The sequence below is a fragment of the Sturnus vulgaris genome, chromosome 25 (assembly GCF_052056855.1).
Source record: "Sturnus vulgaris isolate bStuVul1 chromosome 25, bStuVul1.hap1, whole genome shotgun sequence".
Lineage (NCBI taxonomy): Eukaryota > Metazoa > Chordata > Aves > Passeriformes > Sturnidae > Sturnus > Sturnus vulgaris.
This window is the reverse complement of record NC_142267.1, coordinates 6,376,519-6,403,035: the sequence shown is the minus strand read 5'-3', so window position 1 is coordinate 6,403,035 and position 26,517 is coordinate 6,376,519. Positions and strand designations below refer to the sequence as shown.

The window sequence follows — 26,517 nt, the reverse complement described above, 5'->3', positions numbered from 1 at the left end:
TGCCCAGAGTAGCTGTGGCTGCCCCTGAATCCCTGGAAGTGTCCAAGGCCAGGTTGGATGGGGCTTGGAACAACCTGGGATAGTGGAAGGTGTCCCTGCCCATGGCAGGGAGTAGAACTGAATGAATTTAATATTCCTCCCAACCCAAATCATTCTGTGATTCTCATTATCAACCTATTGTGTGGAATAACTTCTTGAATGTGACAGAAGTTTATTCAGCTCCTTTTCTCAAAAAATAATATTGGGAGCCCAGGTTGCTCTTAAAATGAGGTGATTCTTGGGATATTGATAGGGATTGACAACAGCTGTCACATACTTGTATGTCATTTCAGGCCCTGAAGAGCAGCTGAGGCCAGACAACAAAAATCACAGAATTATTAGGGTTGGAAGGAATTGCTGGAGGTCATTCATTTCAACCTCCCTGCCAAGGCGGGGACACCTGGAGCAGGTGACACAGGAATGCCTCCAGGTGGGTTTGGAATGTCTCCAGCGAGGGAGACTCCACGGCCTCCCTCGGCACCAGTGCTCTGCCACCCTCACGGAATGTTCTTCCTCCTGCTGAGGTGATGCAGGAGCTGTGTGGGATGTAGGACCATTGCCAGGGAAAACCTACACGAGTGTGTGTGTCCAGTGATGCACCCAACGCTGCAGTGAGAAACTTGGCACAGCTCGGCTCTTACCATGCATGAGGCGAGAGCCCTGCGGGCAGGGGGGCGGCGGGCACGGGCCCAAGCCGGGCGCCTGCGAGGAGGTAGGGACGCTGCCATAGGCTGAGGGAGACGAGGGCTAACAAGGACACAGCAGGAGCTCTAGACGGAGAGGTGGAGCCTGGGGACGTGGCGAGCCCGGTCTTACGGGGGAAAACGGTGTTTTGGGCCGGATCCTAAGGGTAAAAAGGGGATTTTGGGCCGGGCCCAAGGTCGGGCGCGGCGGCCATGACGCCCTCCCGTCGGTTACCGTGGCAACGACGGCGAAATCTCGCGAGATCTGCCGGTGCGGGCGATAGGTGGAGTACTAGGTCTCGCGAGAGTTGCGCGGGGGAGGAGGTGAGGGGACGGGCAAGATGGCGTCGGAGGGCGACCTGGGCAGGAAGTGGGACCGGTGTGTGGCGGACTCCGCCGTCAAGCTGGGTAAGGGCAGCACGGGCATGACAGAGTGGGAGGGCCCGGGGAAGAGCGGTGGTGGTCCCCCAGGCTCCCCGAACTTGGGAGAGCGGCCGTTGGCGTGTCCCCGTGGCGCGAGGCCCACTGTCCCCCGCCGCCCCAGGTTCGCCTCAGAGCGGTTGTGAGCCCGAGAGAGGCTCGAGGTGTACCGAGGATCCGCCCTCATCGTTGCCTCCGGCGTCGGGTAGAGCCGGTGGCTCCGGGCCTGGCAAGGTGACCTTGGCCGCGGGCTCGGACCCCCGGCGGGCCCGCTCCCAGCTCTGCGCCCCGGCTCGGCCCCGGCTTACCGCGCTCCGGGCGTGTTTGACCTCTGGCTACTCCCTGTGTTGGAGGTAGGAGGTTTCCGTGGGAAATCTGGGCTCCGTAGGGAATCTGGGAAGCCTCCCGGGTGGAATGAATGAGTGGCGGGTAGGCGCCACCGGCTCCTGGCTTTAGGCGACCTCGCCCGCCTTCGGCTTTGCTGCGACGGTGGGTTTGGAGTCAGTGTGTGCAGAGCTGTTCACATCGCTCCGTGTGCCAGGGGGGCTGCGTTTATTAAAAGCAATAGGCAGCGTGACACGCTGAGGGCTTTGGCACGTGTCACTTAGTACAGCGTGTGGAGTGTGTGACATTGAGAAGCGCCGGCCGTGTCCCAGCCCTGTAGTTCTGCCTTTTCCTCAAGTAGGGGAACAGTTCTGTTGGGTTTTTTTCCATATTTGTTTGCCCTTAAAGTGAGAGTTATGCCCGTGCCTCAGTTTTCTGCAGCAAACCATTCACGAGATTTCACTGAGTACTGTGAGTTTTAGGGGTGGTGATGGCTCTGGTGGCCGTGCTTGCCCTGTGACCACCTGCACAGTGACACCAGGCAGGGCTTGTGGTTTCACACAATGTGTTTACAAACCCAGATCTTCAAATGCAATGTATAGACCGATAAATGCAGTATCTGACACAAAAGATATTTATTCCATGTTGGTACAGATGTCTCTTTTAGAACCATAAATAATATCTGGGAAATGCGAATGTTTATTTCTTGTTGCTGCAGTGGCCTTGTGCTTGAAAGCTGATGAGGAACTCGGGGGTTTTAGTTGCCTAATACTTTTCCATTAGAAAAGATGTTTAATAATTTTAAGTAAACCGAAACTTCCATTGTTTATAACAGACCTTTGAAAAGTGTCAAGTGCTCCAGAGCAGTGTTTTTCCCTTTGAAATTCTATTCAGGTTTGTCTGACAAACGTATTTGGACATGTTTATGTTTCCATAGCATTGGTTGCTTTATCATAAAATATTAAGTATGCCAAATTATAAACAAGAACTTGTTCCATGCCACAGCTGTACATGTCAGATTCCTGTACATCCTCTGCCCTGGAGGCTGAAAGAAATGGATGCAGAGTTGATTTCACAGAATCTCACGCTGGTTTGTGCTGGATTAAAATTCATCTCATCCCACCCCCTGCCATGGGCAGGGACACCTTCCACTATCCCAGGGTGCTCCAGGCCCTGTTCAGCCTGGCTTTGGACACTGCCAGGAATGGGGTAGCCACAGCTTCTCTGGGAAATCTGTGGCAGGGTCTCCCCACCCTCACAGGGAAGATTTTTTTCCCCATTATCCAACCATATCCTCCCTCTGTCATTGGGAAGCCATTCCCCCTTGTCCTGTCTCTCCAGGCCCTTGGAAACAGTTTTTTTCCTGTCAGCTCCCTTCAGGTACTGAAAGGCTGCAATGAGGTCACCCCAAAACCTTCTTTTTTCCAGGCTGAGCAATCCCAATTCTCTCAGCCTTTCCTCCCAGCAGAGTTGCTCCATGCCTCTGATCATCCTGGTGCCTCCTCTGGACTCACTTCAGGTCCTTGCTGTGCTGGGCCCCAGGGCTGGGGCAGCTCTGCAGGTGGGGTCTCACCTGAGTGGGACAGAGGGGCAGAGTCCCCCCTTTCCTGCTGCCCACACTGGGGGATCAGCCCAAGGCACAGGGAGTTTCTGGGCTGGTCATGCCCAGCTCTCACCCACCAGCACCTCCGGGTCCTTCTCCCTAGGGCTAATCCCAGTCTTCATCCCTCAGCCTGGATTGATCCTGGGGGTTGTCCTGACCCGGGTGCAGCAGCAGCACCTGCTCTTGTTAAACCCCATGGGATTGCCATGGGCCATTCCTTGAGCTTGCCCAGGTCCCTCTGGACAGCCCTGTCCTTCAGATGTGTCTGCACCACTGGGCTTGGTGTCTGTCACCTGCACTCCTGACTCTGCAGTGGGCCTTTCTTTTGCTTCACTGTTTTCTTCCACCCTAAAGTGGCAACAAAAGAAAGAGAACCTGCTTTGCCTTGTGCACTGGTGCTCCAGTCTGAGGATTCCCAGTGTCGGTTTCACAAGGATGCTGAGCAGAGATTTCAGTCACATCTCAGTTTTTTATTAGACTGCCCAAAAAGGTCACCTGTGCTGCAGCATCTTCACACCAAACCCAGTGGCATGGGCTCACACGTGTTTCTCTCATGTCTGAGGGCACTTTTCTGGTGTGTGTGTTTTTAAAACTGGTCAGTGACTGAAGCATTTGTACTGGCAGCCTCCTGCATGAACTGTGTGCTGACAACACAAATTTTTCCGTGGTATCCCAGTGGGAATAATTGTTTTCTCTGCAGGGACATTAAAACCACGAGTGGTTGGGTTGTTTGGTTTTGTAATATTACTGCAAAGTTTGCTGGAGTTTCCAATAAATTATCAAGGGTGGTTGTTTTACTGGAAAGAAAATATACTTTTTTACTTGAGGATTTAGTTGTTACATGGGACACAGGATTTGGTAAACATCTTTTTTTGTGAGACTTTTCCCTTTGGTGGCCACAATTTCCTTCCCAAATGCTCCTTTACATCCTTCCCGAGTGCTACAGCCAGGGAGATCTTCCCAGCCAATGGCTGGGGAAAAACAAACATTGTGATTAGCCCAGTGTTTTCCCATTCCAGACTCTCTAAATAAAGGAAAGCACAGAATTTCTGGAGTCTTGCATGCAGTGTCTGTGGGAACTGTGGACAGATAACTCTTGTGGATTAGTGCGAGGGCTGGTGGGACATGAGAAACAGAAAAGGGGGTGAAGGGGAGGTAGAGCTCTCAGGCTGGCTTTATTAGCAAAAATGTGCTTTGAATTCCAGCCTGTCCTTAGCCCATCAGGATTCCCACTATGCTGTGTAAGTCAGGGCTTGTCCTTAGCTCTGTTTGTAGTTGTGCAATACTGTTTCAGTTGGAGACCAAGCTCCTGAAAAAAAAATTGATCTCCTGCCACAAAAACTTCCAAAATAAATATTTATCTTGTGTTGCATCTTTTGAAATGCTGTATTATGTTTTCGAGCTCTTGGTCACTACCTGTGTGGATCCTGTACTTTAGTATTAATTTTTTCCTGTTAGTTCCAAACAGAGGATGTTGTCAGGCAGTTGTTAGTTGTTAGAGGACGTTGTTAGGACAATATTTAATTTCAAAGAGTTAACCAAACTTTTTTTTGCCTGCAGAGAACATTGAGCCATTGTTAAATGGAGCTTGTGGTCACCTCATTTTTCCTAGGGTGATATTTATTTGTTTTGTTAATGATATGGCTGTATCCAGGTGGTTTTGTTCCTCTTGCATTGCAGATGTAGCTGTGGGCACAGTGTTTGTGTGCAGGGGACTGGCTTGTGCTTTCTTAGCTGGCCGGGGGTTTCTGACAGAAAATCCAGGTCCTGCTGCCTCTGGCTTTGCACCATCCTCAGGGCTTTTCACCCAGGCAGTCATTTAAATAATTTACATTTCCGTTCATTTTTTAAATTCTGATGCTGATTTTCATGCAGAAAAGCTAATTGTTACTTTCTTACAGAAAACTTGTTTGTTTGGAGTGTGGGAACAGGGACTTGAACTTGTGTGGCTTTCTTTTCCTTCCCAGCTTGCAAACCTCCCTCAGCTGCTGTGTCCTCCCCAGCCCTCGCTGCCATTTCTTCCTTTTCATCAGCACAGCTCTGCGGGGGGGGGTGATGAAGTAAACACTGGTGTGGTCTTCCTCTGTCCTGCGGGCTCCAAACCCTGTTCAAAGGCTTGGTTTGTTTGTTTAACTGATTGATGGCTCACGGCTGTTTATTTGGAGAGACAATTACTCACAAAAGATTGACAGAGGTGGTTTTATTTTGCTGAAAGGCTGTAATTTTGGACAAATTATTATTATGTGCTGTTTCCAGGGGACAGAGAGGTAATAAAGAGTAGTGTGGAAGAGAGGGAGGTTTTTGTGCCTGCATGTCTTGGTTTGTTTTGAGTCTGTTGTTGTTTTGAATGAGTTGAACGCTGCAATTTCCCTGATACTGGAAGGTCATCCTAAGGAAACTCTTTGCTTCTTGACTTGGATGTGTGAAGTTGTTGTGTTGAAGTTAATTTTTTTTCAGAAGAGAAATGTTTTGATGTATGTCTGTGACTGACCAAAATTCAGCCTGGAAGCTTGTAAATAACCCAGTGTAGTGATTTCATTTTCCTCTAATCCTCTGTTTTGACATCTGAAAATAAAATGCTTCTAATTTCCATTTAATAGGGATTTTTTTAAAAGAGAAAAGGGCACTTTGAATTCTCCTGCAACTGTTAACATGATTTCTTCTGCCTTTCATCATCTGGCCTGCTTGAATAGCTGTTCTGTTAATGGCAAGGATGAAATTGTATTGTTTGTGTCATTCCACAGATTGGATATTTCAGAAAGGATCATTGTATGGATTGCAATGTCAGTATTTTTAAATAATCCTTCACATGGTTATGAATAAGATAAAGTCAGTCTATATAATGATAAAACTTGATTACACTTTCTCAAAACTGGATTAGACTTTGTCTAAATATACAAAAATCCTGAAATTCCTGTTTTGAAGTGTTTTTTTTGCTTGGCAGTTGTATCGTGGCCATCCAGTCTTAGCTACCAGGCCAGAAGGCTTGTTCCAAACTTCTTTGGGGTTTTGTTTTTAGTGCTGGAGAACGTGGATATCATGTGAGCACACAGCTGCATTGTTGTGTGAGCTTTCGTGGAACCCCAAGTTCTTTTTCTGGTTGTACAGAAGATCCAGCTCTACTAGTTGTGTCTTGCAGCAGCCCAAGTAGTGTAAACATGGACTGCTCGTGGCTCAGGCTGTGCAGGGAGGCAGCATAGACAACAAAAAATGTTTTCCTTGGAAGAGGTGGGCAAATGCTGTTTTGAGAATAGGCTTTTAGTCCAAAATCTAACAGCAATATTTAGTTATGATGTTAGCAGAGCTCTGAATACAATGTCCATTTACAATTTAAGGGAGTATTACCTTCTGTTGGAAGAAAAAGACAGGAAACTTTAGAAATCCAGGTCTTCTCCTACCTACATGCCTTGCAGTTCCCTTGGTTGGAGCTCCAGATGTGTCAGGCAGCTGTGCCCTGCTGGGGTGCGCCTCTCCAGCTGTGCCAGCTCTTGGTGGCCTTTGGAGCAAGAGAAGAGGAGCTGTGACAATCCATCTGCAGCCTTTGCAAACCCCAGACCTCCTGAGCTCTGCTCCATGGGACATGAGCCCAAAATGCCCTGACTTCCTGAAGCTCTGCTTTAGTGCAGTGATGAGATGCCAGCTCTGCCTTTTTTGAAGGTGGCATGCAGTGGCAGTGCCCAGGGGAAAGGGGCTGTAGCCAAGTGATATCCTGAAGTTTGGTCCTTGAGAAGTTACAGCAGTAGGTGGGAACAAGACTTTGTTGGTTTTTTAATATCAGAAACAGTTTTCTGAGAAAATCCTTTCAGGGCTACTTGCACATCCTTGGTAATTATAATTGAATAGCAAGTGGTTTGAGAAGGATGAGGCTCCTTTTCCCTTCATTCCTGGCAGTGAGATGCCCCTGAAACTCTCGTTGCTCTCGGTTATCTCTGTTTCTGAGCTGGGCCAGCAGACGTCAGTACTGGCCAGCCTGTGCTGAGTGGGTGTGAAGCAGCAGCATTGCCAACCCTCATAGCTGGGCTGCAAAAGCCCTGAGTGTGCTGTGTTTACTCCTGCTAAATATTTCTTTCCAGCACGGTTACTGTTTTTATCAGCAGAACATGGAATTGCAGTGAGACGAGGTGAAGTTTCCTGTCACAGGGGTATTTTCTGTGTTATGAGAATACTGATGATTTCTTATATAGGAGCTTTTAAAGCAAGCACAGCCCTGATTTGTCTAAAAGCTTGGTCCAGCATTGATCATAGAATCCCAGAATGGTTTGGAGTGAGAGGCACCTTAAAGCTCATCCAGTCCCACCCCTGTCCTGGGCAGGGACACCTTCCACCACCCCAGGTTGCTCTCAGCCCCATCCAGCCTGGCCTCGGACTCTTCCAGGGCTGGGGTAGCCACAGCTTCTCTGGGAAATCTGTGCCAGGGCCTGCCCACCCTGACAGGGAAGTTGCACTATCTCATCATCCAGCAGCTTCCACTCCTCTCCCCCTCCCCTTTTGAAGGAGGGAGGAAATGTTTGTGCCCTGAGGTCTCACAGTTCATTCAGCAGTCTCTGGTGTGAGGTTGGAGTTTCTGGTGCAGTGTCCCCGTGGTTCCTTGGGCCCTTTGTGCTGCTGCCTGTGCCTCTGCAGCAGTGCTGATGTTTACCCAGGCTTTGCCTTTGAGCAGCACTTGACCTGACCCTGAGTGCTTAAGGGTGAAAGCAGCCCCTGAAAGCATGTTGGGATTTTGGATTATAATGATATTTGGATATTAATATTTTGTTATTCCAGTTTTTCTCTGTTACTACAGTCAGATGCTAGTATAAAACAAAACTCTCTTTTTTTCTGCTTCTTTCTTGAGTACTTGGTATATAATTTCACTGTGTTTTCTTCTAGTGTCCATGCTCATTTTTCTGTCTGCTCTGCAAACAATCCACACCACAGGGGAGATGGGAATGAAAGCTTCAGAGTTAGTGTTTGAAGAAAATCTGATTCCTGCCACTAAGACCTTGCAAAGAGTCTGCTTAAAATTAATTCTCTCCGTAAATAAGTGATTTCATGGTCTCGGATTTCTAACTGGTGCTAAGTGCTGCCCTGTGAAGGCCCTGGTGTATGAAGGAAACTTCCCTCCACATTTTTGCAAAGCAATTCTTTATGTATCTTGTCAGAGTGCGATTGGAGGCTGAAGCTCTCAGTTTTGTATTAGTGTGTGTGGAATGGCAAAGGAAAATAATACTTTTCGTTTTGGGATTAAGTAATTGAAAACCTTCCAGCTGCTATAGTAACAGCAACACATCTGCCAGATGTCAATGAGCATATTTTAATCCTTCTATTTTAAGTTTCAAGCTATTGAAGCAAAGTACATCTAGGTGTGGCTGTGTTAGTAGCTGCCTCAGCCTGTAGCTACTTGGGTAGCCTAGGGAAGAACCGTGTAGTATCACTGCTGGAGCCACTGTTGATTAAATTTATAGAAAAAGCTTTTCCCAGATGTTCTTGTGGGGCAGGAGCCCATCCTGAAGATTTGTGTTTCTCTCCTAGACACTTTTATGATGTCCTGTTGGGTATACAGCACGTGCTCTCCTGCGTGTTAGATTGATTGGAGGTACTGGGACGTTTTTCTTGGAAGGTGTAAAAGCCAAAAAAGCAGAAAGAAAAAGTTCTGGCGCCTGGGCTTGCTGCCTAATGCCAATTCCGTGTGGCTGTGCCGCTCTGTGTGGCTGGGGAGCAGGGCTGAGGTGTCCACACAAGTGTCCTGTCCCCTGGTGACACTGTAAATGAGTTTAGGCTGAAGTGATGAATGGGGGGTGGAAGAGGCTGTTTTTCTAGTTAAACATTTTAAACTGTCAGAGAAGGTGAAAAATGGGTTGTACTCTTTCCTGTGGCCTTTTCCTCCAAAGAGTCTGTCATGCAAGAAAGAGAGGGAATATGTGCCTGGTGTGGATCAAGCCCTTTGCTTTTCCATGTTCATTTGTTTTTATTGTAAGATAAACCTTTCATGTTTTATTGTTATGAAGTTAAAGGCCGGCCTAGAGGTGCTGATCTTCAGGAGGAACAGCTGGAGTGTCCCCTGCTCAGGTGGGAGGCTCTTTGAAGTGACATGTTGCCTCTTTAAGAGGAAATGGAGCATGTGAGAACTTAAACCTGTAAAACTCATCATCAGCTCTGCCATTGTTTATCTCTGGTGTAACTTTATATAGAATTAAAGTGAAATGCATTACTTTGCTCCCGAGGCAAGATGGTTTTGCTCCCCCTTGGTCTTGGAGACACAGGAAATGACCACATAACCACAAATACTTTCTAGTGGAATGAAGATGAGTGACAAACTTCCCGCAGAAAGAGGTTCTTAACCAGATGGGCTAATGAATTAAATGTAGCTGAAGGTTCTGGTTTTAAGTTAAAACCAACTTCTAACTGTTCAAACCAAGTAGAAAAGAGCAAATGCTGTACATGCAGTGGCTGCTGTGAGGGGCAGAGCTCGTGTTTCTGGGGCGTTGTGATCAGCGTGGTTTGGAGCACAGGCTGTGCTCTGTGCCTCAGTCAGGAAGGAGTGACCCAAGGAGCCTGTGAGATCAGGAAAGATAAAGTACTTTTTTGCCTTTGTTTCTCATGTTGCCTTCTTGCACAGAGGGCCAGAACCCATTAGTTGTCAGATCTCCTTCACTTCTCTGTAGCATTTTCATTACTTAAAGCAAGGCAATAGCTATCTTCCCATCCATCTTTTCTACTCATTATCACTGTAGACTCCTTATTCCCGGAATAAAGTGCAATGACAGCCTCTAAAATTGCACCAAAAATGTGTTTGATGAAGAAGAATGATCCCTTCAAATGAGCTGTTTCAGAAAAAGCTTTCTAAAGACAGAGTAGTTTTTCCTAAGTCAGTTGTGCTGGACCACATCTGTTTAACAGTGATATTGGTGTGGGGGAAGGCCTAGTTTGTGTTTTAGGCTTAAGCTGAATTGCAGTTGACATAAATAATAAATTTTTCACCTTTTAAGTGTATCCTGTAGCTTCCTCATGGCCAACAGGAAGCAACATTGATGGCATGTGAGTGCAGCCCTTAGAGAGGGGCTGTAATGTGAGAGAACATCTGAAGGAAGTGAAGAGAGTACGAGATAATGATAATTTCTGGAATAAATTGAAAGAAACTGTATTAATTACAGATGCTTCCTTAGTGCAGGGTTGTATAAAGACAAGAGAAGAAGCAGTTCAGCACCAGGCTGGTGAGAAGAATATGGGTTTGACTGGTAACGTGGAAAATGTGGTGAGGTTAGAAACTGCCCAGGCTATGCATGGAGATGATGCAGAGTTTGTCATCCTGTAAATCATTTCTCATTGATTAGCTAAGCTGTTTGGATTGGCAGAGGGGATCTTCCTAGGGACAGGAAGGGCAGGACTGGGATTGCTCCCTCATGGCAGGGTGCTGAGCCGGACACTCCAAATAGTGCAGAAAGAATCCCCCCACCAAGTCCTGGAGTGCAGCAGCCCAAGCAAACCAGCTGCACCATGGGCTGGAGGAGCAGGCTGGCAGAGCAGCCAGGCCCGGGCACCAAGGGCATGGAGAACTATCATTAATGGCACAAACACCGTGCGAGAGGCAGCAGCGGCTGCAGAGGTAGAGCAGGAAGGCTCTGCTGGGAGGGGCCGGGGTTGGAGGAGTGAGCTGAGCCTGTGGCCTGATGTCTGTCCCAGGCTGCTGGGGTCTGAACGAGCTGCTCCAGGGGGTGTCTTTATGTCTGAAAGGCACAAAGCCCTGAGCTCTGAGCAGACAGTGAGGATCCCAGGCTTTCCCTTAGGTGTTCGAATGGTCAGAGTGAGGAGCTGACCTTGCAGCCGGGCTCGGGCTCGGCAGTGCCGGGGGGGTGATGCAGGATGGCCTGGAGGGCGCTCAGAGCTCTCTCCTGCATGTTTTGTAAGTCTGCTCCCAAGCTGTAATGACCTGGTAACGTAGTTACCTCTGGCACAACTGAAAATCTGTAGTAAAATGAAAAGGGTTTTTTTCCAGCTCAGTACTGACACAGTGAACGTGCGGGGCTTTGCTCAGTTCATGTTTGCTCACCTCTGTCCTAATATTCAGGGGTTTATAATCAACAAAAAACGTGGGATGCTTACTTAAGGTACGAGGTGGTGCATCCTAAAGTACTGAGGATTCAAAGTATTTTTTGAGTAATCTTCTTCAATGGAAACTATCAATGTACTTTTTACAAGGAAAAAATTTTGAAGGACACAAGGAAACTTAAAAAAAAGAAACCTCATCCTGTATGCCACAAGGGTACACGATTCCTTGGCATTGTTCTGGACTCAACCCAATTACTAATGCATTCAACAGGATCATGTGCTTTTAGGAATATTTAAAAAAAGGATGTATTTTAATTAACAAACTCATAATATTTAATTTCTTATATTGAAAGGAAAGAGTTGAAACCCATAACAGGATGTGTTTGCTGCAAAATAAACCTGAAGCTGTTGGTTTGGTTTTTTTAATGAGAATATGCATGACTGACTTTTTTTTTTTTTTTCTTTTTAAGGCATTTCCATGCCTTATCTAAAATCCTTCTCTTCAGTGGACATAATTAAAGGTAGAATTTGGCCACTCAGCTGCAAGTTTTCACTGTGATATTTATTGGGTCCTGAGAGGAGTTTTGCAGACTTGCCTGACATCTTGCACAAAATCATAAGCTCACCTTCCAAGGAAAGCAAAAATTATTTTTAAATATGCCAAGTTTTTTAGCGGCGCTGAATAATTTTGTTTCAACTGCTGCAGTTATTTCTATGTATAGTATAAGGATGTGAAAAGTCATTCACTCCTAATGTGTTTAAATATGCTCCATAATGAATGTTGTGGATGTGAAAGATAAGCAGCCTGGAGCTTTCTTTGTAAGGTATAGGGTAACACAAAGCTTCAAAGTTCTGCTGCCCTCAGGACACACATTGAAGCAGTTAAAGTAGTGAGATAAATGAAATACAATGAGATATTCATCTGCAGAATCTGAAGCTCAAGGACACAATAAGTTTTCATTTAAGTGTTTCTCATTTGCTGACAATGAGCCAAATAAATTTTAATTCCACATTGTAGATGGTGACAGAAATTCAGGAACGTTCCCTGGGATGAGAGTCTGGTTTGTTTCCCAGATATTTCTGATAATGTACTTATTGCATATGTTGGGATTCTAATCTGAATTAGCTGCTTGCAGTTATTTAAGAAAATAAGAATTGTTTTTTTCAGGTTTGTTATGTAAGAACTCTCTGGTTTGGTGTGCTGAACTAACATGTAGTTGGATAGTCATAGTCTGATGTTCATAGTCTGATATCCCTGAGTTGGAATAAAGAATTACTGTAAAGAAGTAAATCATTTTCCATTACTTTGTTTTATCCTTATCCTCACCCACTGCATTTCTTCTTATAGGTGCTGGATTTGGATTAGGAATTGTTTTCTCAGTCATCTTCTTCAAAAGTAAGTACTCTGCATTAATCTTGGCTGCCTGCTTCCCACTTTCCATCTGTTGTAGGTACACTTAGAAGTCTTTGAGGCACATAAAAGTTAATCAGCTTGTTAGACCAATTCTTCCATTGTTTGTCCTGTCTTTTCCATTGGAATGGAGTTCCCAAAACTTTTAGCTGTTGTGTGACAAGGATGTTCTCCATGGCACCTCCCTGAGCTGCTCCCGAGTTCAGCCCAAATCCTGGAGTGGCAGGAAGCCCTGAGCCAAATCACTGGAGCCATGTGTCTCGACATCAGTTTATGCCAGCCTTGCCAGGGCTTTAAAACTGATCTTAGTTCTTCAGCTGTGCTTTAAAACAGAATAATTTTCAGTAATACCTTGAATTCAGAGATTGCTCTCTGTTAAATTCTAAACACATGTTACTGTTACTGTAATGGGCTGGCTTGGAGGATTTTAGAACTTGAAAATGCCTAGAATGCATCTTCTAGTAATTTCTTCTTTCTTGGTGCTTATAGAACAATGTAAAACAAACAGTTTTCCTTGACTTTACTTTTTACTCTCTGCTTGCCTCTTCCACAGGAAAGACATGGCCAATTGCATTTGGGTCAGGGATGGGGTTAGGAATGGCTTATTCCAATTGTCAACATGACTTCCAGTCTCCATACCTTCTCCATGGTAAATTTGTAAAAGTAAGTATCAGTGTGTCATGGTTGGCCACTGGCCCAATGCCAGGCACCCAGCAAAGCCTCGCTTGCCCTCCCCTGCCACAGCTGGGCAGAGCAGAGAGAAAAAAAATAATGAAGGGTTCATGAGTTAAGGACTGGGAGGAAACACTTCAAGGGTGTTTTCAAGTTCAACTTAAAGTTGCAAAGTGAATTTATTACTAACAAAATCAGAGGATAATGAGAAGTAAAATAAGGCCTTGAAATACTTTTTTCCCCCCATCCCCTTTCTCCTTCCCACAGGCAGCACAGGGGGACAGGGGGGTGGGATCTTGGTCATTTCATCACCCGAGGTTTTCTTCCCCTGTGAATCTGTGAGTGCCTCCCACAGGAGACAGTTCTGCCTGAACTTCTCCAGGGTGGATTCGATCTCACCAGCAGCAGTCCTCCCAAAACTGCTGCAACATGAATTCCCCCATGGGTAAACTGTCCCCCAAAACTGCTGCAGTGTGGGTCACTCTTCCATGGGGTCCAGTCCTTCAAGGCCAGCCTGGGAGCAGGGGTCCCCTCTCTCCACCAGGTCTTCCCCTGGGTCACAGCCTCCTCCAGGCATCCACTCACTCCAGCCTGGGCACCTCTGCCATGGGCTGTGCCTGGATCCCTGCATCCCCCATGGATCCCCTGCATCCCCCATGGATCCCCTGCATCCCCCATGGATCCCATGGGCTGTGCATGGATCCCCTGCATCCCCCCTGGATCCCCTGCATCCCCCATGGATCCCATGGGCTGCAGGGGCACAGCTGCCTCACCATGGTCTCACCACAGGCTGCAGAGGAATGTCAGCTCTAATGCCTGGAGCACCTCCTGCTCCTCCTTCTCCACTGGTCTTGGTGTCCCCATGTTGTTTCCCTCACATGTTCTCACCTCCTCTGGCTAGAAGAAAAGCTCTGCACCTTTGTTTTGATTTTCTTCTTACATGTGTAATCACAGAGGCATTCCCATCATCTGTAATTGCCCCAGCTTGGCCAGTGGCATGTCCATCTTCAGAGCCATCAGGGACTGGCTCTGCTGGACATGCTGGAAGCTTCCAGCAGCTTCTCACAGGAGCCACCTCTGTAGCCCCCATGCTACCAAAACCCAGCTCTCAATGCTACCTACCACTGGTTGGTAACTGTTTATAAGTCAGATTATCCATTTACATGGCTATTCCTGTGCCTTTCCCAAAGGAGTGCTAATAGGAAGAAACTTGTGTTGCCAAAGCTGGACTGTTCTCCTGTTCTTTAATATCTGGTGTGTTTAACAGTAAATTTACTAGACTGAATACAGGGAATTAGTTTAACAGATCCTGCAGGTAGGTTTTCCCACAATCTGAAAACACAATAAGAATACATGTCAGAAAAGCAGAAAAACGAAACTAGTATTAAGGTTCTTCAGACTTTAAAAGAGATGAGCTGGGAAGAAACTGAAAGTCATGTCAGGCATGTCAGGTAGATCTGCCTGTGGAAGTGGATCTTTGATCTTCTGTTGGGCTTTGGGTTTTTTTTATTCAATATGAAAACACTGATCACTTGTAAGTTTTGTGGCTTGTTTGTCTGCATAGTAATGTAGTAGTTAGTCTGGAAAAAAATGTACCCTGTAAGCAGTTTTGTAATTTCAATGAGTTCAGTATTAACGCTGAAGTAAAAGATTTTTAAGTATTCTACCATGCTGAAGTGAAATGTTAAAGAATTGATTAATTAGCAGGAGCCATTTGTGCAGTCACAAGCTGGCTGCAGTGCACCAGTCCACAAACTGACTCCATTAGTATTTTCTTAATTTCTTCTTGTGTCAGAGCTGGGGCTGTTCTCAGGGTAATTTATCACTGAGGCATCTGGAAACAAAAGGAATGTGGGTGTGTGTTTTGGATCCACAGAGCCATGGCCTGGTTAAATGGTTTCACTTACACTGCTGGAGAGGTATCCACCAGGACATATTTACAGTGACCTCAGCACTTCAGAAATACTGAGGTAACACATTCTGCCAGGAGCAGGACACACAGTGCAGAAATCCCTCCTGTGTTGCTCCTGCCTGGTGCAGGAGGCCTGCAGGGCTTTCCAGGCTTTTCCTGGTGCTTCTAGAGCTGCAAGTTGAGCCCTGTCCTCCTTGGATTTACTGCAGATGAGCTTTTGCCAGCCTTCTGCAGCCCTACCAGACAGAGCTGCTTACAAATATTCTCTCCAGCTGCCTGTTAAAGGGAAATAATAAGATTCTCCAACAAATAAAATATTTGGAGAGCAATATAGAGAAAGTGACTTGGATGCAGCTGATGAGCATTGCCAGCCACTGCCCAGAATCAAAAATCTGTTTGGATTTGTTAACATTAAAATGTGTTGGTACTCCACAGCATCCTGAGGTTGTTTCTCCAGTTTATGTCTCCAAAAAAAAAGCTGGAATGACATGTCTGTGGCTTTATGTGAGAGATAAATGCACTGCTCACATGTTCTGAGAGAGCATTATCCATTCAAGGATGCTTGTTCTTAGGGATGTTGGGCAGCAGAAAGCAGTGTCTGGTCACCCTAGGAAGGGATTTTATTTGGATTAAGGACTAATCTGGAGCAGGGTGGTCCTTGGAAGCATGAGGTAACTGGAAGGACACTTCAGATGCCTGCTTGGCACAAGACAAATAGTTTCCAGTGCACTGTCTCCATTGCTTTCTCTGCCACAGAGGCTGAGAGAGGGAAAATGCAGATGAAGCCATCTAATGGTTAATGTCATTAATTCCCTCCAAAATGTCATGTCATGGATAATGGCTCCAGGGTTATTACAACAAAATTATTTCATTTCTCTTGGTTAGGAACATGGAAAATATTGTTGCATTATCACTCATCTGTTTTTTTCCTAGAAAAATTTGTTATAACTAAACTTTGTAGGATTTCCTTTACAAAACGGAGTTCTGTTCAAATGCTAACTTGTCAAAATGATAGAATCTGCAAAAAAATCAACTTTATTAGAGGGAAATGTAGCACATATTAACTTGGTCAAAATTATTTCTAGTTTTCTGAGCCTGTCAAGTTCACAGGATCACAGGAGAACTCAAGTTGGAAAGGACTTCAAGGAGGTCATGAGGGTGAGCTGTGAGGTCAGACCAGGTTACTCAGGCCTTTACCTGATGGGGATTGTTCATTCTTCAGGATCAAGTTCTTAATTCTGAATCCTGAGTCAGAATGAGAGGACTGAGGACCTTCAAGGTTCTGAATAATCAGGAGATGTCAGAGTGACTTTGCAACCTGGGTCATCACACTGCCCATCCTTTGGGTTAGAAATTTCATCATGAAACCCCAGCACCAGTGCAGGAGCCATTCATCTAGACCAAAGAATGCTTAAAGTCCAGAAGACTTCTAAGTTGTGGTCAGAATGTTCTGAGGGCTTTTTAAGTAATTTGATCGAGTGGTTTTTACTGTCAGCAGAATTTAAAATCAGCATCGTCACTGTCATTGTGATTTTTTCAAAGCTTAAAATGCTATGGCTGTGAATTACACAGCCTAGATTTCCTTGCAAAATGAAAAATACCCTATTTTTCAGGTTTTTATCCTGTATTATCACCCAAACCTCACAGTCCTGTACTTTGATAGGAATGTGGATTTATATTGATGTGCAAGAACACAAGAAGGCTTTGATTTCTCTTCAGCCTGTGAATAGTTAACTTGACCAATAATGTGGGGTTTTTTGAAGTACCCAGTTTATCAGAATGGAGGATTATGCAGGAAAACATGAAAATAGCTGCTTAATTCCTCCATATACAACCTTTTGCTTTAGCAAAGGATGAAAACATTCCCACAGCCTCTGGAAATGTTACAGAGCTCTGTGACTTGCTTTACATCCTGCAGCACCTTCCATGTAAGGAACCCAAATGGCTTTTTAATAATATAACCTTCTTGCTTTACAGGAACAGTGACTAATGGCTGAGACTATCCCAGTGGGAAGGAAGGAGAAATCAATGATTATTCCTCAGGAATACTGAAGTGCCCCTGGAATAAGCCAACATTCTTCAGTAACGATCACCAGTAACTCTTTATACTCCAACAAACTGTTTCTGTCTATGAAACAAAGGTCTGTTGCTTGTTTTGTATAGTGTCTGAAAAGTACAAGGAAGACCTCTTCTGGGAAATAAATAAAAGAAAATTGGCCTTCTCTGGTGTGTTGACTTTGTATGTGAGTGAGAAAAAGGGAGAATGGAAGGAGAGAACTTCATTTGGAGTAGCCAGCAGCTGGGACCACCTGGGCCACTGGGAGAGTTCCTCAGCACAGCCAGCCCTGTCTGCTCCTCCCCAGTCCTGAGAGCAACCCCCATCCAGCATCAGTTCAAAGAAGCATTCCCACCTCATAAATCACCACTAGACCCCTGCTGCTTGTGCCGGTGTTTGGAGAGGAATATAAATACTCCTATGTCCTGTTTGTACAGTTGCCCTTTAAAATTGGAATTTTGTCCTCTCAGAAGAGGCAGAATCCAAAGAGGTAAATCCAAACTGTGTGATGGATGCAGCAAGGCCCTGCTGTCTCCTGTAGCTTTGGGTCACGGAGTGACCCCTGTTTGAAACTTCCCAGGATAGTGGGTGAGTTAAACACATCCTCGTGCCATCTGGCTCTCAGCTTACCTTTTAGGCTGATTGTTTTTGCACCCCTCTTCTGTGGGAGAACAGAGAGGTTTCAGTGTCTGGGAATGGGTCACAACTACTTAAAGCTCTTCATTACCTTGGCAAGACACTGCTCTAAGCACTCCCTTCTTTACATCCACCCCAGTCCTTGTGCTGCCTTGTTGGCACATTACCTGCTGCTCCTCCCCTGGCTCAGGAGCTTGTCTTCACTGCTGCTTTACTCAGCACGGTTTTCTAGCTATGGACATGAGTCTTCTTTGTCCCACATTTGTGTGATGTCCATGTAGCACAAGGAGTGAGTGCATGTCTCAAGAGGGAAAGGGAATTGCTTAGGTTGATGCAGAACTTGCCTTTATTGAAAGCCTGTTGTGCTGCATGGTGAGTGCTGATAGATGGAAAAGTGACAGAACAACTCCTCCTATTCTGCACAGCAGATAGGAGAAAGGAAAACAAGCTGTGTGATAGTTGTTTTTTAAACCATGCCAGTAAAGGAAGGGCATGGACTGCTAGGCTGTAGTTCAGAGGGCTGCAGAGAAACTCCTTATCCTGCAGGCCTGAGGTGTGGGTGCTGCTCAGCCCTGCGTGCCCAGCTCTCCTGGGCTCTCTCTGTGGATCCTGCTCTCTGGAGCTGTGGGTGCTGCTCAGCCCTGCGTGCCCAGCTCTCCTGGGCTCTCTCTGTGGATCCTGCTCTCTGGAGGAACGTGTCGAGCTGTGCCCAGAGTCAACAGACGCTGCAGAGCTCGCCTGGAGCAAAGAACTTGTGAAATAAAATAGCTCCAGTGCCAGAGCAGCATTAAGGCTGTCAGAGCATGATACCATCCAGGACCATTGCTCCAGCATGTCCTTGTTTTTCCACCTCCTCCCTTGCCGGACTGCATTCAGCAGTCAGGTCAAAACAGCTTATTGAAAACAGGATATATTTCTTTCTTCCCAATTTTGAATCATTTTATCTGGCCCCAGTTTTTAATTGGAACTATGTACTTTGGAGCCATAGCTCCTCTGTGGTTTGGAAAGGGGTTTTATTGAGTTCTCTGTGTGTGTGCTGCAGTCTGGGGAGCCAGTGGGATCTGCTGGAGAGAGGAGCACCAGCCTGGGCAAGACCCAGGAGAACCAAAAGTAGTGGAAGCACCACACAGAGAGACTGTCAGTGTGCACAGAGAGCTTCAGTTCCTGCCAATGATGAGTTCCATTTTTATTTAGTGTCCCTGCTCACGAGTCATCCTGCCCTTACCTGCTCTGCTTCAGCTCAAATAGGACTTCCTAGAGTTAATTCTTACCTTGGGCTGCTGTGGGCTGTGATCAAGTAGTTCTTCTGGCCCTGGAACTCAGAGATATCGATTGTAGAGATCAGTTCCCAGTGTGTCCTTTACTGCTAGAGTGAGAATAATCACAACAAAGGTGTTCAAATCAACATGGGTGAGTGTGAAAATAATGCACAATTCTAGAAGTGGAATTTAAATTTGTCATTGCTCTTTAAATGGGGTAAAAGCTTCACTTTTTTGTTTTCTTCACAGCTGCCTTGCTTCTTGTTGTCTGTGTTGATGTACATAAATATATGTATATGCACATATAATTACCACGTGAAGGATCTGTATTTGTTTTGCTTTATTTAATTAAAGATGTATTGTCCCAAACCTATTTTTGAACCTGTCCGTGTAAGCTGTGCAAAATATCTTCTTGTGAGGACAGGTCTCCTTTTTCCCTCTCTGGGAAGGAGCCTGTACCCTTCCCCACTGAGCCTGGAATAGGAACAGTTTCCTGATGCTTGATTTCTAATTGCATAAATGGAAGGGGGAAAAGTGGAAATTCTAAGTACCAAAAGGCATGTTAAATTTAGTATAATACACTCATCTGGAAACTATCACATTTTTCCTTCTTTCTTAAGCCTGCTGAAATCATTGCTTCGTCTGTGGCGTGATTTGGATCGGGACCAAAAAGTGCAAACAAGATAGGGCTGAAAAAGGCAGGTGTCCCTACCCAAACTTAATGAGACCTTTTAGGAGAGAGCTTGTATCCCAATTGTAATAGGAGTATACAGTGAGTAAGGAAACCATATCACTACCCAGGAGAGGGGGGAAAAAAAAGAAGCTGTTTGCTGACTAGAACTGGTTTTGAACGTTTAACAACTCCCCAAGTGCTCAACTGACCACAAATCTGCCTCTTTAACAGCTTGATTAGATGTCTGCTGAGGCTTTGAGATGAATAAACAAGTCACGGAAAAGCAGAGACAGCGGGGAAAAAAATATCAAGCTGCTTTTCTATTGTTTATCCGAGTTGTTCATGTTTGATCAAGATACCGTCATTGCTTTGTGTTCCAGTCCTGCCTGCAGCCCTGGCCAAGAGCAGGACCTGGCTGTATGTGGTGCTGTACACACAAATAAAAACCAGCCTCTGCCCTGGAGAATTTACAAACTAAACAGATGGGCTGCAGGGAGGTAGGAGGGTTTGTAATTCCCGTTTTAAAGATGGGACAAGCTGTAGGCAAGGTCAGGATAAGTCGTGCAGGGAATGTGGTGTGCAGCCAAGACACTGATTGGAGTCCAGCAGCCCATCCTTCCCAACTGGTTTTTCATGTGGTGGTGGAGTCTCAGGGGAAGGCTGCCCTTCATAGACTGGGAGACTCCAAAAGTGTTTGTGCCACCCTTTGCTATTTTCAAATTGCCCCAAATTCTTACTGGCAAATCCCTAAGAAGTTGAGAATGACTTTTCACTGTGCAGAGGCTGATAGCTTATGGAATCACTAGTAGGTATAAACCACTGTGATCCTCAATATTGACTTGGGTGATTATCTGAATCTGATAAGGAGAGAAAATACTGAAATATATTCCCAGTTCTTTGTGCCTCATGGACAAGGTCACTGCTGTGTTAGGAAGAATATAAATATAATACCAGGAGAAAGTCAATGCCTTAGTAAATCTACCTTAAATATGAATTTAGGTAACAGATTGAGAAAGAGGAAGAATCAAGGAGAAAGCAGCAATCCAGTACCATGGAATCATGGAATGGTTTGGGCTGGGAGAGACTTTAAAGCCCATCCAGTGCCAACCCTGCCATGGGCAAGGACACCTTCCACTGTCCCAGGCTGCTCCCAGCCCTGTCCAGCCTGGCCTTGGACACTTCCAGGGATCCAGGGGCAGCCACAGCTGCTCTGGGCACCCTGTGCCAGGGCCTGCCCACCCTCACAGGGAAGAATTCCTTCCCAGTATCCAATTTAAACCTCCTCTTCCAGTCTGAAGCCATTCCCCTCGTCCTGTCACTCCAGGCCTGTGTCCAAAGCCCCTCTCCAGTACTGGAAACACAGCAGTGATGCTGCAACTCAACTCTTCCAGGGAGCTCACATGGATGATTCTCCAAAGGTGGAGGAATTGGTTTCCCAGCTGTTTTTCTTGGGTTCCCTCTGAGTTTGGGAGCAATGCAAAAGAAATCACCAAGGTGCTTGTTTGCAAGTGCAAATAGTGGGTGCACAAGCAGACTAAAGGTGGCAGGTTGCTGTGGTGGCAATATGCCATGAGGTTCAGGGGATGCTGCAGCTGGAAGGGACAGGCTTGTGGAACTGGGGAAAAAAAAAGCCCATTTTCCAGCAGATTCTGAACCAGCGAGGCACTGCTGACCCTTCTTCTGCTCCCAGCCAGAAGGTTTGGTACTTACCCCCATACCACACACACCACATAATAAGAAATAAACTTTCTCCTCATCTCCCACCCCACTCCTGCCTTTGGAAGTAGGACTGGTGCAAATTTTGGCATGGCAGCTCTGTAGGCAGCTGGATGCAATGTGCACTGTGTGTGTACTGCTCTGAGAGTCCAGCCTATAGCCCACCCACAGTGAAATGCTTAACTGAGATCGAAGCTAAATGGGAGCACAGTTTATGGAAATTCAGCTGTGGATGGCCGTTCTCTCGTGCCTTCTGGCTGTCAGCACTTTGCTGTACAGCACTGCAGGCTGCTGGAGCTGGATTCTCCTCCTGGTGCTGGATACCCACCTCCTGGAGCTTATAAAGATGCTTAGAAAGTTGCTGGTGACTAATAAATCACTCTTCATCTCTAGTCTTTATTGGTGGTGCTTGTAAAGCCTCCAGCTCTGCGTTAGGAGTGGATGCCCCTTCCTGGAAAAGGTCATGCCCTGATCAGTTCAAATTCAGTTCATAAATCATGCAAAGGAGTGTGTTTCTTTTTAGAGGTTTTAGAGGATATTCTTCCTCCCCCTCGGTGCTGCACTTGAAGTTGTCAGCAGTGACAAACAGCTAAACCCAAACCCATGACTGCTCCCCTGAGCCGTGCATTCCCTGTGGATTGGACTGAAGGACCTGGAGCTGCAGGGCAGAGTCCAGAGGAGGCACCAAGGTGATCAGAGGGAGGGAGCAGCTCCACTGTGACAGAGGCTGGGAGAATTGGGATTATTCAGCTTGGAGAAGAGAAGGCTCTGAGGTGACCTCATTGTGGCCTCCCAGTGCCTGCAGGAGCTGACAGGAAAGATGGAGAGAGACTGTGGACAAGAGCCAGGACAAGAGGGCAGGGTTAGGTGGGATATTGGGAAGGAATTCTATCCTGTGAGGGTGGGGAGGCCGTGGCACAGGTTATATTTGTATCTGTATCTGTATTTGTATTTGTATTTGTATTTGTATTTGTATTTGTATTTGTATTTGTATTTGTATTTGTATTTGTATTTGTATTTGTATTTGTATTTGTATTTGTATTACTTCCCTTCTGGAAGTAAATATAAAAGGGTGGCAGACAAGTAACTGCTATTAGGTGGGATGTTGTGTAAGAGAAAAAAAAGTGGAGCAATATAGATTTTGGCCCAGTCAAATGTGAAGTTCAGCATCCAGGTGCAACAAACACTGATAATACCTGGAGATGGCACAGCCTGGGGGATTATGGAACCCCAGGAACTGAAGGGATTGCTGCTCACAGGGAGAGGCACAGTGAGAAGCAAGGGCTGGAGGCTGAGACACTGAATTCCAGACTGGGATGGGCTGGGAGAGCCATGGGAGGCCTTTCCAACCCCTGACATCTTACATGGAAGTTACTGAGCTCCACCTGGGAGTGAGTGGGTGAAATCCAATGACCTGTAACACACATGGATTCAGATCAGATGATCCAACTCTGTTCGTTGGCCATAAATTCTCTGAAACTTGTAAGGCCACAAAGGTTGCCTGCAGAATTCCTGGTCTCAGTCCTGTGGTCTGAACTAAAGGCAGAGTGTTTTCAGCTTGAGGACCCTGCTCGTTAGACACTCCCTGATGATGTCCCTGGTGTGGACCTCAGAGGAAAGACAACCTATTTCTGTGCTGTTCCTTGCTGCTTTGTTCCTCAGCTCCTCCCTCCTGGGCTGTTTTCCTTGGGTTTGTTTGAGGGAATGGCTGATGGTGAGCGCTTCCCCCGCTCCTTTTTCCAGGCACGGGGCCCATTTTTTGTTTAATTCTCTCTGAAGATGACACAGTTCCATAGATAATCTGTCGAGAGATGGGTATTTCATATGTCAATAAATACATCTTTGGATGATGGATGGAAGCCTGGGGCTGGAGCTGCACGAGTGGAGGTGCTCTGGAATGGCTGCACACATCACCCTGCTGTTTCCCCCACAGGCAGGACAGGGAAAGGGAGTGCACTGGCTTCTCTTAAGGCCTGAGAAATAATTCCTTTAAATCCTTTGGAGCATCCTAGCAGGCGACACGCTCGTGGGAGGCTCTAGTTTACTATCTGCAAAGTCATGGATTTTATATCCATATTAGGTATAAATAGAGGTAGGCTGGCAGATAGAGGCAAGGTCACTGTGACTCCTCCAAGCACCGGATGAACCCACGATTATTTCACTGGAGCTTCAGATTTAACTCTTGTCATGCACTGCAGCAACCACTGCTGCCAAAATTAAAACCTGAGCGATGCAGTTAGTCTAACACAGATGTCTCAGCCTGTTCAGGAAAGCTGTGATAACATGAGAACTCACGGCCACTTTCATTTTATTCCTCATCAGCTGCAGTAATAGTCTCAAAAATCCCAATCCTGCTCCAGGGCAGGAGGAGAGAGAGGCAATAAGCAGATTTCTCAGGGTCCCACATTTCTGATGTTGTGAACCAGACCCTTTAAACTATGAAAATCACAATATCACTTTAAGAATAGTATTTTCATTTGTGTTTTGGAAGGTGGGAAGATTGTGAACTGAGAGCTTTAGTTGCTAACAAAAGCACATATATTCTTTTTTCTTTTTTATTGTTCCTTTTTTCCTCAGTCATCCTAATTCTAAACAATGCTGACACTTGCTCTAGCAGGACTTTGAAAAACTGGCACTTTAAGGCCTCTGATTTTTCTTCAAGGCCAGAGAGTTTGTGCATGAGGCTCTTCCCATGCAATATTGCTCTGTGAGTCACCCCGTTTCAGGCGGGTGCTGGTTTCCTTTCAGTAATGTGCAAAATGTTCCCTGCACACATGTGGATGTTCTAAGTTTGTCCTGCTGGTTGACAGTTCAGAGGAGCTTTGGTGCCAGAACTGTCTCTGAACACACACAAGCACCTATTGTGACGAGGCCTGAGCTTGGCTGGGGCCTTCAGGCAGTGCTGCAAGAAAAATAATTAATATAATAAGAGGTTCTGAGTGATTGCAGCAGGGGGAAGTTGTGCAGCAGAGAATAAGATGGTTATCAGAGGGGATTTAACTGGTTGTAATGGAGTTGGAGGAAACTGGTTATTTTTGAAGTACAAAGAAAAAAAAAAGCTGTTTGAACTTGCAGGGATGAGGGCACCTGCAAATGAAGCCCAAGAGCTGCTCAGAACTGCCCCTGCAGACATGAACTGAATGGGAGAAGGATTTTGCATGACCTGAACTGCTGGGAAAGCAAGGGAGGGAGGATGGAGGGGCCTGGAGTGCCTGGGAGTGGGGAGTGATCGGGCAAGGTGGAAAAAGCAGTGATTAAACACACTTGGACTTGCTCAGGGATGGGAGGGGAGCGTTTTTACTGCTGCCCCAGGGCCCCAGAATGCATTGGCACGGCACTACAGAGAAACCACTAATCCCAGTGACCAAGGGGAGGGAACTTTGTCCCGCAGCCCCCCTGGAAGGCAAGGCTGATGGGATTAGAGGAAACAGCTGGCTGGAGTGGGAGCCTGCAGGAGCTCACATTGCCGGGGCCGGGCAGGAGAGGAGCACCCCGCTGCCGAGCTGCATTCCAGGGCATCTCTGAGCCCACATGTTTGCTAATGGGCTCGATGATAAATCCTTTTCCTTCACTCCTGAGCAGTCCCTGCCAGCCAGGTCTGTCCCCAGATCTTGCCTTTGCAGTCCAAGCCAGCCAGATTGCCAGCAGGACTCCTGCCTTTCCCCTTGGCCTGCACAGGAATTCAGCACAGAGCTCAAATCTGGTGTCCTGAACCTGCAGCCTGACGGAGGTTGCTGCTCCAAATTCCTGAATTTGGAGCTGAACCTTCCCTCCGGCCTCTCCTTGCCTCCCTGCAGGCTGTGAAGCTCAGTGAGTGCTCCTGGTGGATTGAGGGAGGTGTGAAGGAGCAGTGAGGGGCTCTTGTACCCACGTGCTTTGGGGGAATCTTAGCAAGCAAGAACGGTGCTTGTAAGCTCTGATCCATGCTTGCCCTGGGCACTGGAGCTGCACAGATGAGACAGCAGTGAGAGGATGTGGTCTTCACACCCTCCCTGCCACCACTGTCCCCTCCCTCCCTCCACCTACTTGAGGTGGAGGTGGGAAATCATCCCTCAGCTTTTTTAGTTGTTCAATCATTGTCTCTCTCCTGGCACGAGTGCTCCATTCACCCAGGGTGGGTATGCCCTGACACAGCACTTTGGGGTCCTGGTATCTTGGAGATGTCTTTGGGCTTATTTAGGAACCGAAAAGCTGGAGTTTAATCCCAGCAGGTGATGGTCTGGTAAGAGGATCACAGAATGGAATCACAGAATGGTTTGGGTTGGCACAGACCTTAAAGATCTTCTTGTTCCAGCCCCTGCCAAGGGCAGGGATGCCACTCACACTTAATCAAGTTGCTTCAAGTCCTGTTCAACCTGGCCTTGATCAACTTTGATCCAACCTCCTCAGAAGGGAGCTGATAAACAGCTGTCTTTATTTCAGGGACCAATTCTGCACCCATTTGCAGATCAGATGCAGAGGTGAAGGGTCAGGGCAGGGGTCTGGTCAGACCCATGGGCAGGGTCCATGGCAGACCCAGACATTGGCCCCCTAGTCCCTCATGGGTCATGCAAGGGGCAAGGAACAAAACAGCAGTGGGGGAAGAGCTGGAATTCAGACCCAGCTGTGGGATATGTGCAGGGCCAGTGTCCCCACACTGCTCCCTGCAGCCCTTCATGGACACACACACAAATATTCTCCCACTCACCTTTCCCCCCATGTGTTTTCCAGCACCTCACCATGGGCAGGCAGGGAGCCTTGGACGCCACACTGACACAAATCAAAGAAATCCTTTCATTTTTAACTTACAAATACACCCTTTTAATTCTCACGCCCACAGTGCCAGGTCCTGTCCTGACAAGCAGGGAACCCCTGGCACTGTGGGCGTTTGTGAGGAGCCCAAAACAGCAACAGCAGGTGAGGGAGGGATGTCCTGGGTTTGTGTCCCAGTGCACAAAGCCTTGGTGATCCAGCAACAGGGGGAAGGCTGGGGGGTGTGGATGTTTTGGGCAGGGCTGTGTGTACCTGGTGGAAAACCAGTATGGAATGGGCTGTTGTGGAGGCGAGAGTGAGGAGCTGTGTTGGACTCCAGTGTGCTGTGGGAGA

At 46.7% G+C, this 26,517-nt stretch overlaps 1 protein-coding gene across 1 annotated transcript; it reads left to right on the top strand.

Moving 5' to 3' along the window:
• The first annotated feature begins 1,019 nt into the window (after positions 1-1,019).
• MICOS10 (mitochondrial contact site and cristae organizing system subunit 10) lies at positions 1,020-17,314 on the top strand. The gene is made up of 4 exons (XM_014881692.2): positions 1,020-1,130; positions 12,446-12,493; positions 13,062-13,171; positions 17,070-17,314. Exons 1-4 carry the CDS (start codon positions 1,064-1,066, stop codon positions 17,076-17,078), a joined length of 234 nt encoding a protein of 77 aa, XP_014737178.1. The 5' UTR covers positions 1,020-1,063; the 3' UTR covers positions 17,079-17,314.
• Positions 17,315-26,517: the final 9,203 nt, after the last annotated feature.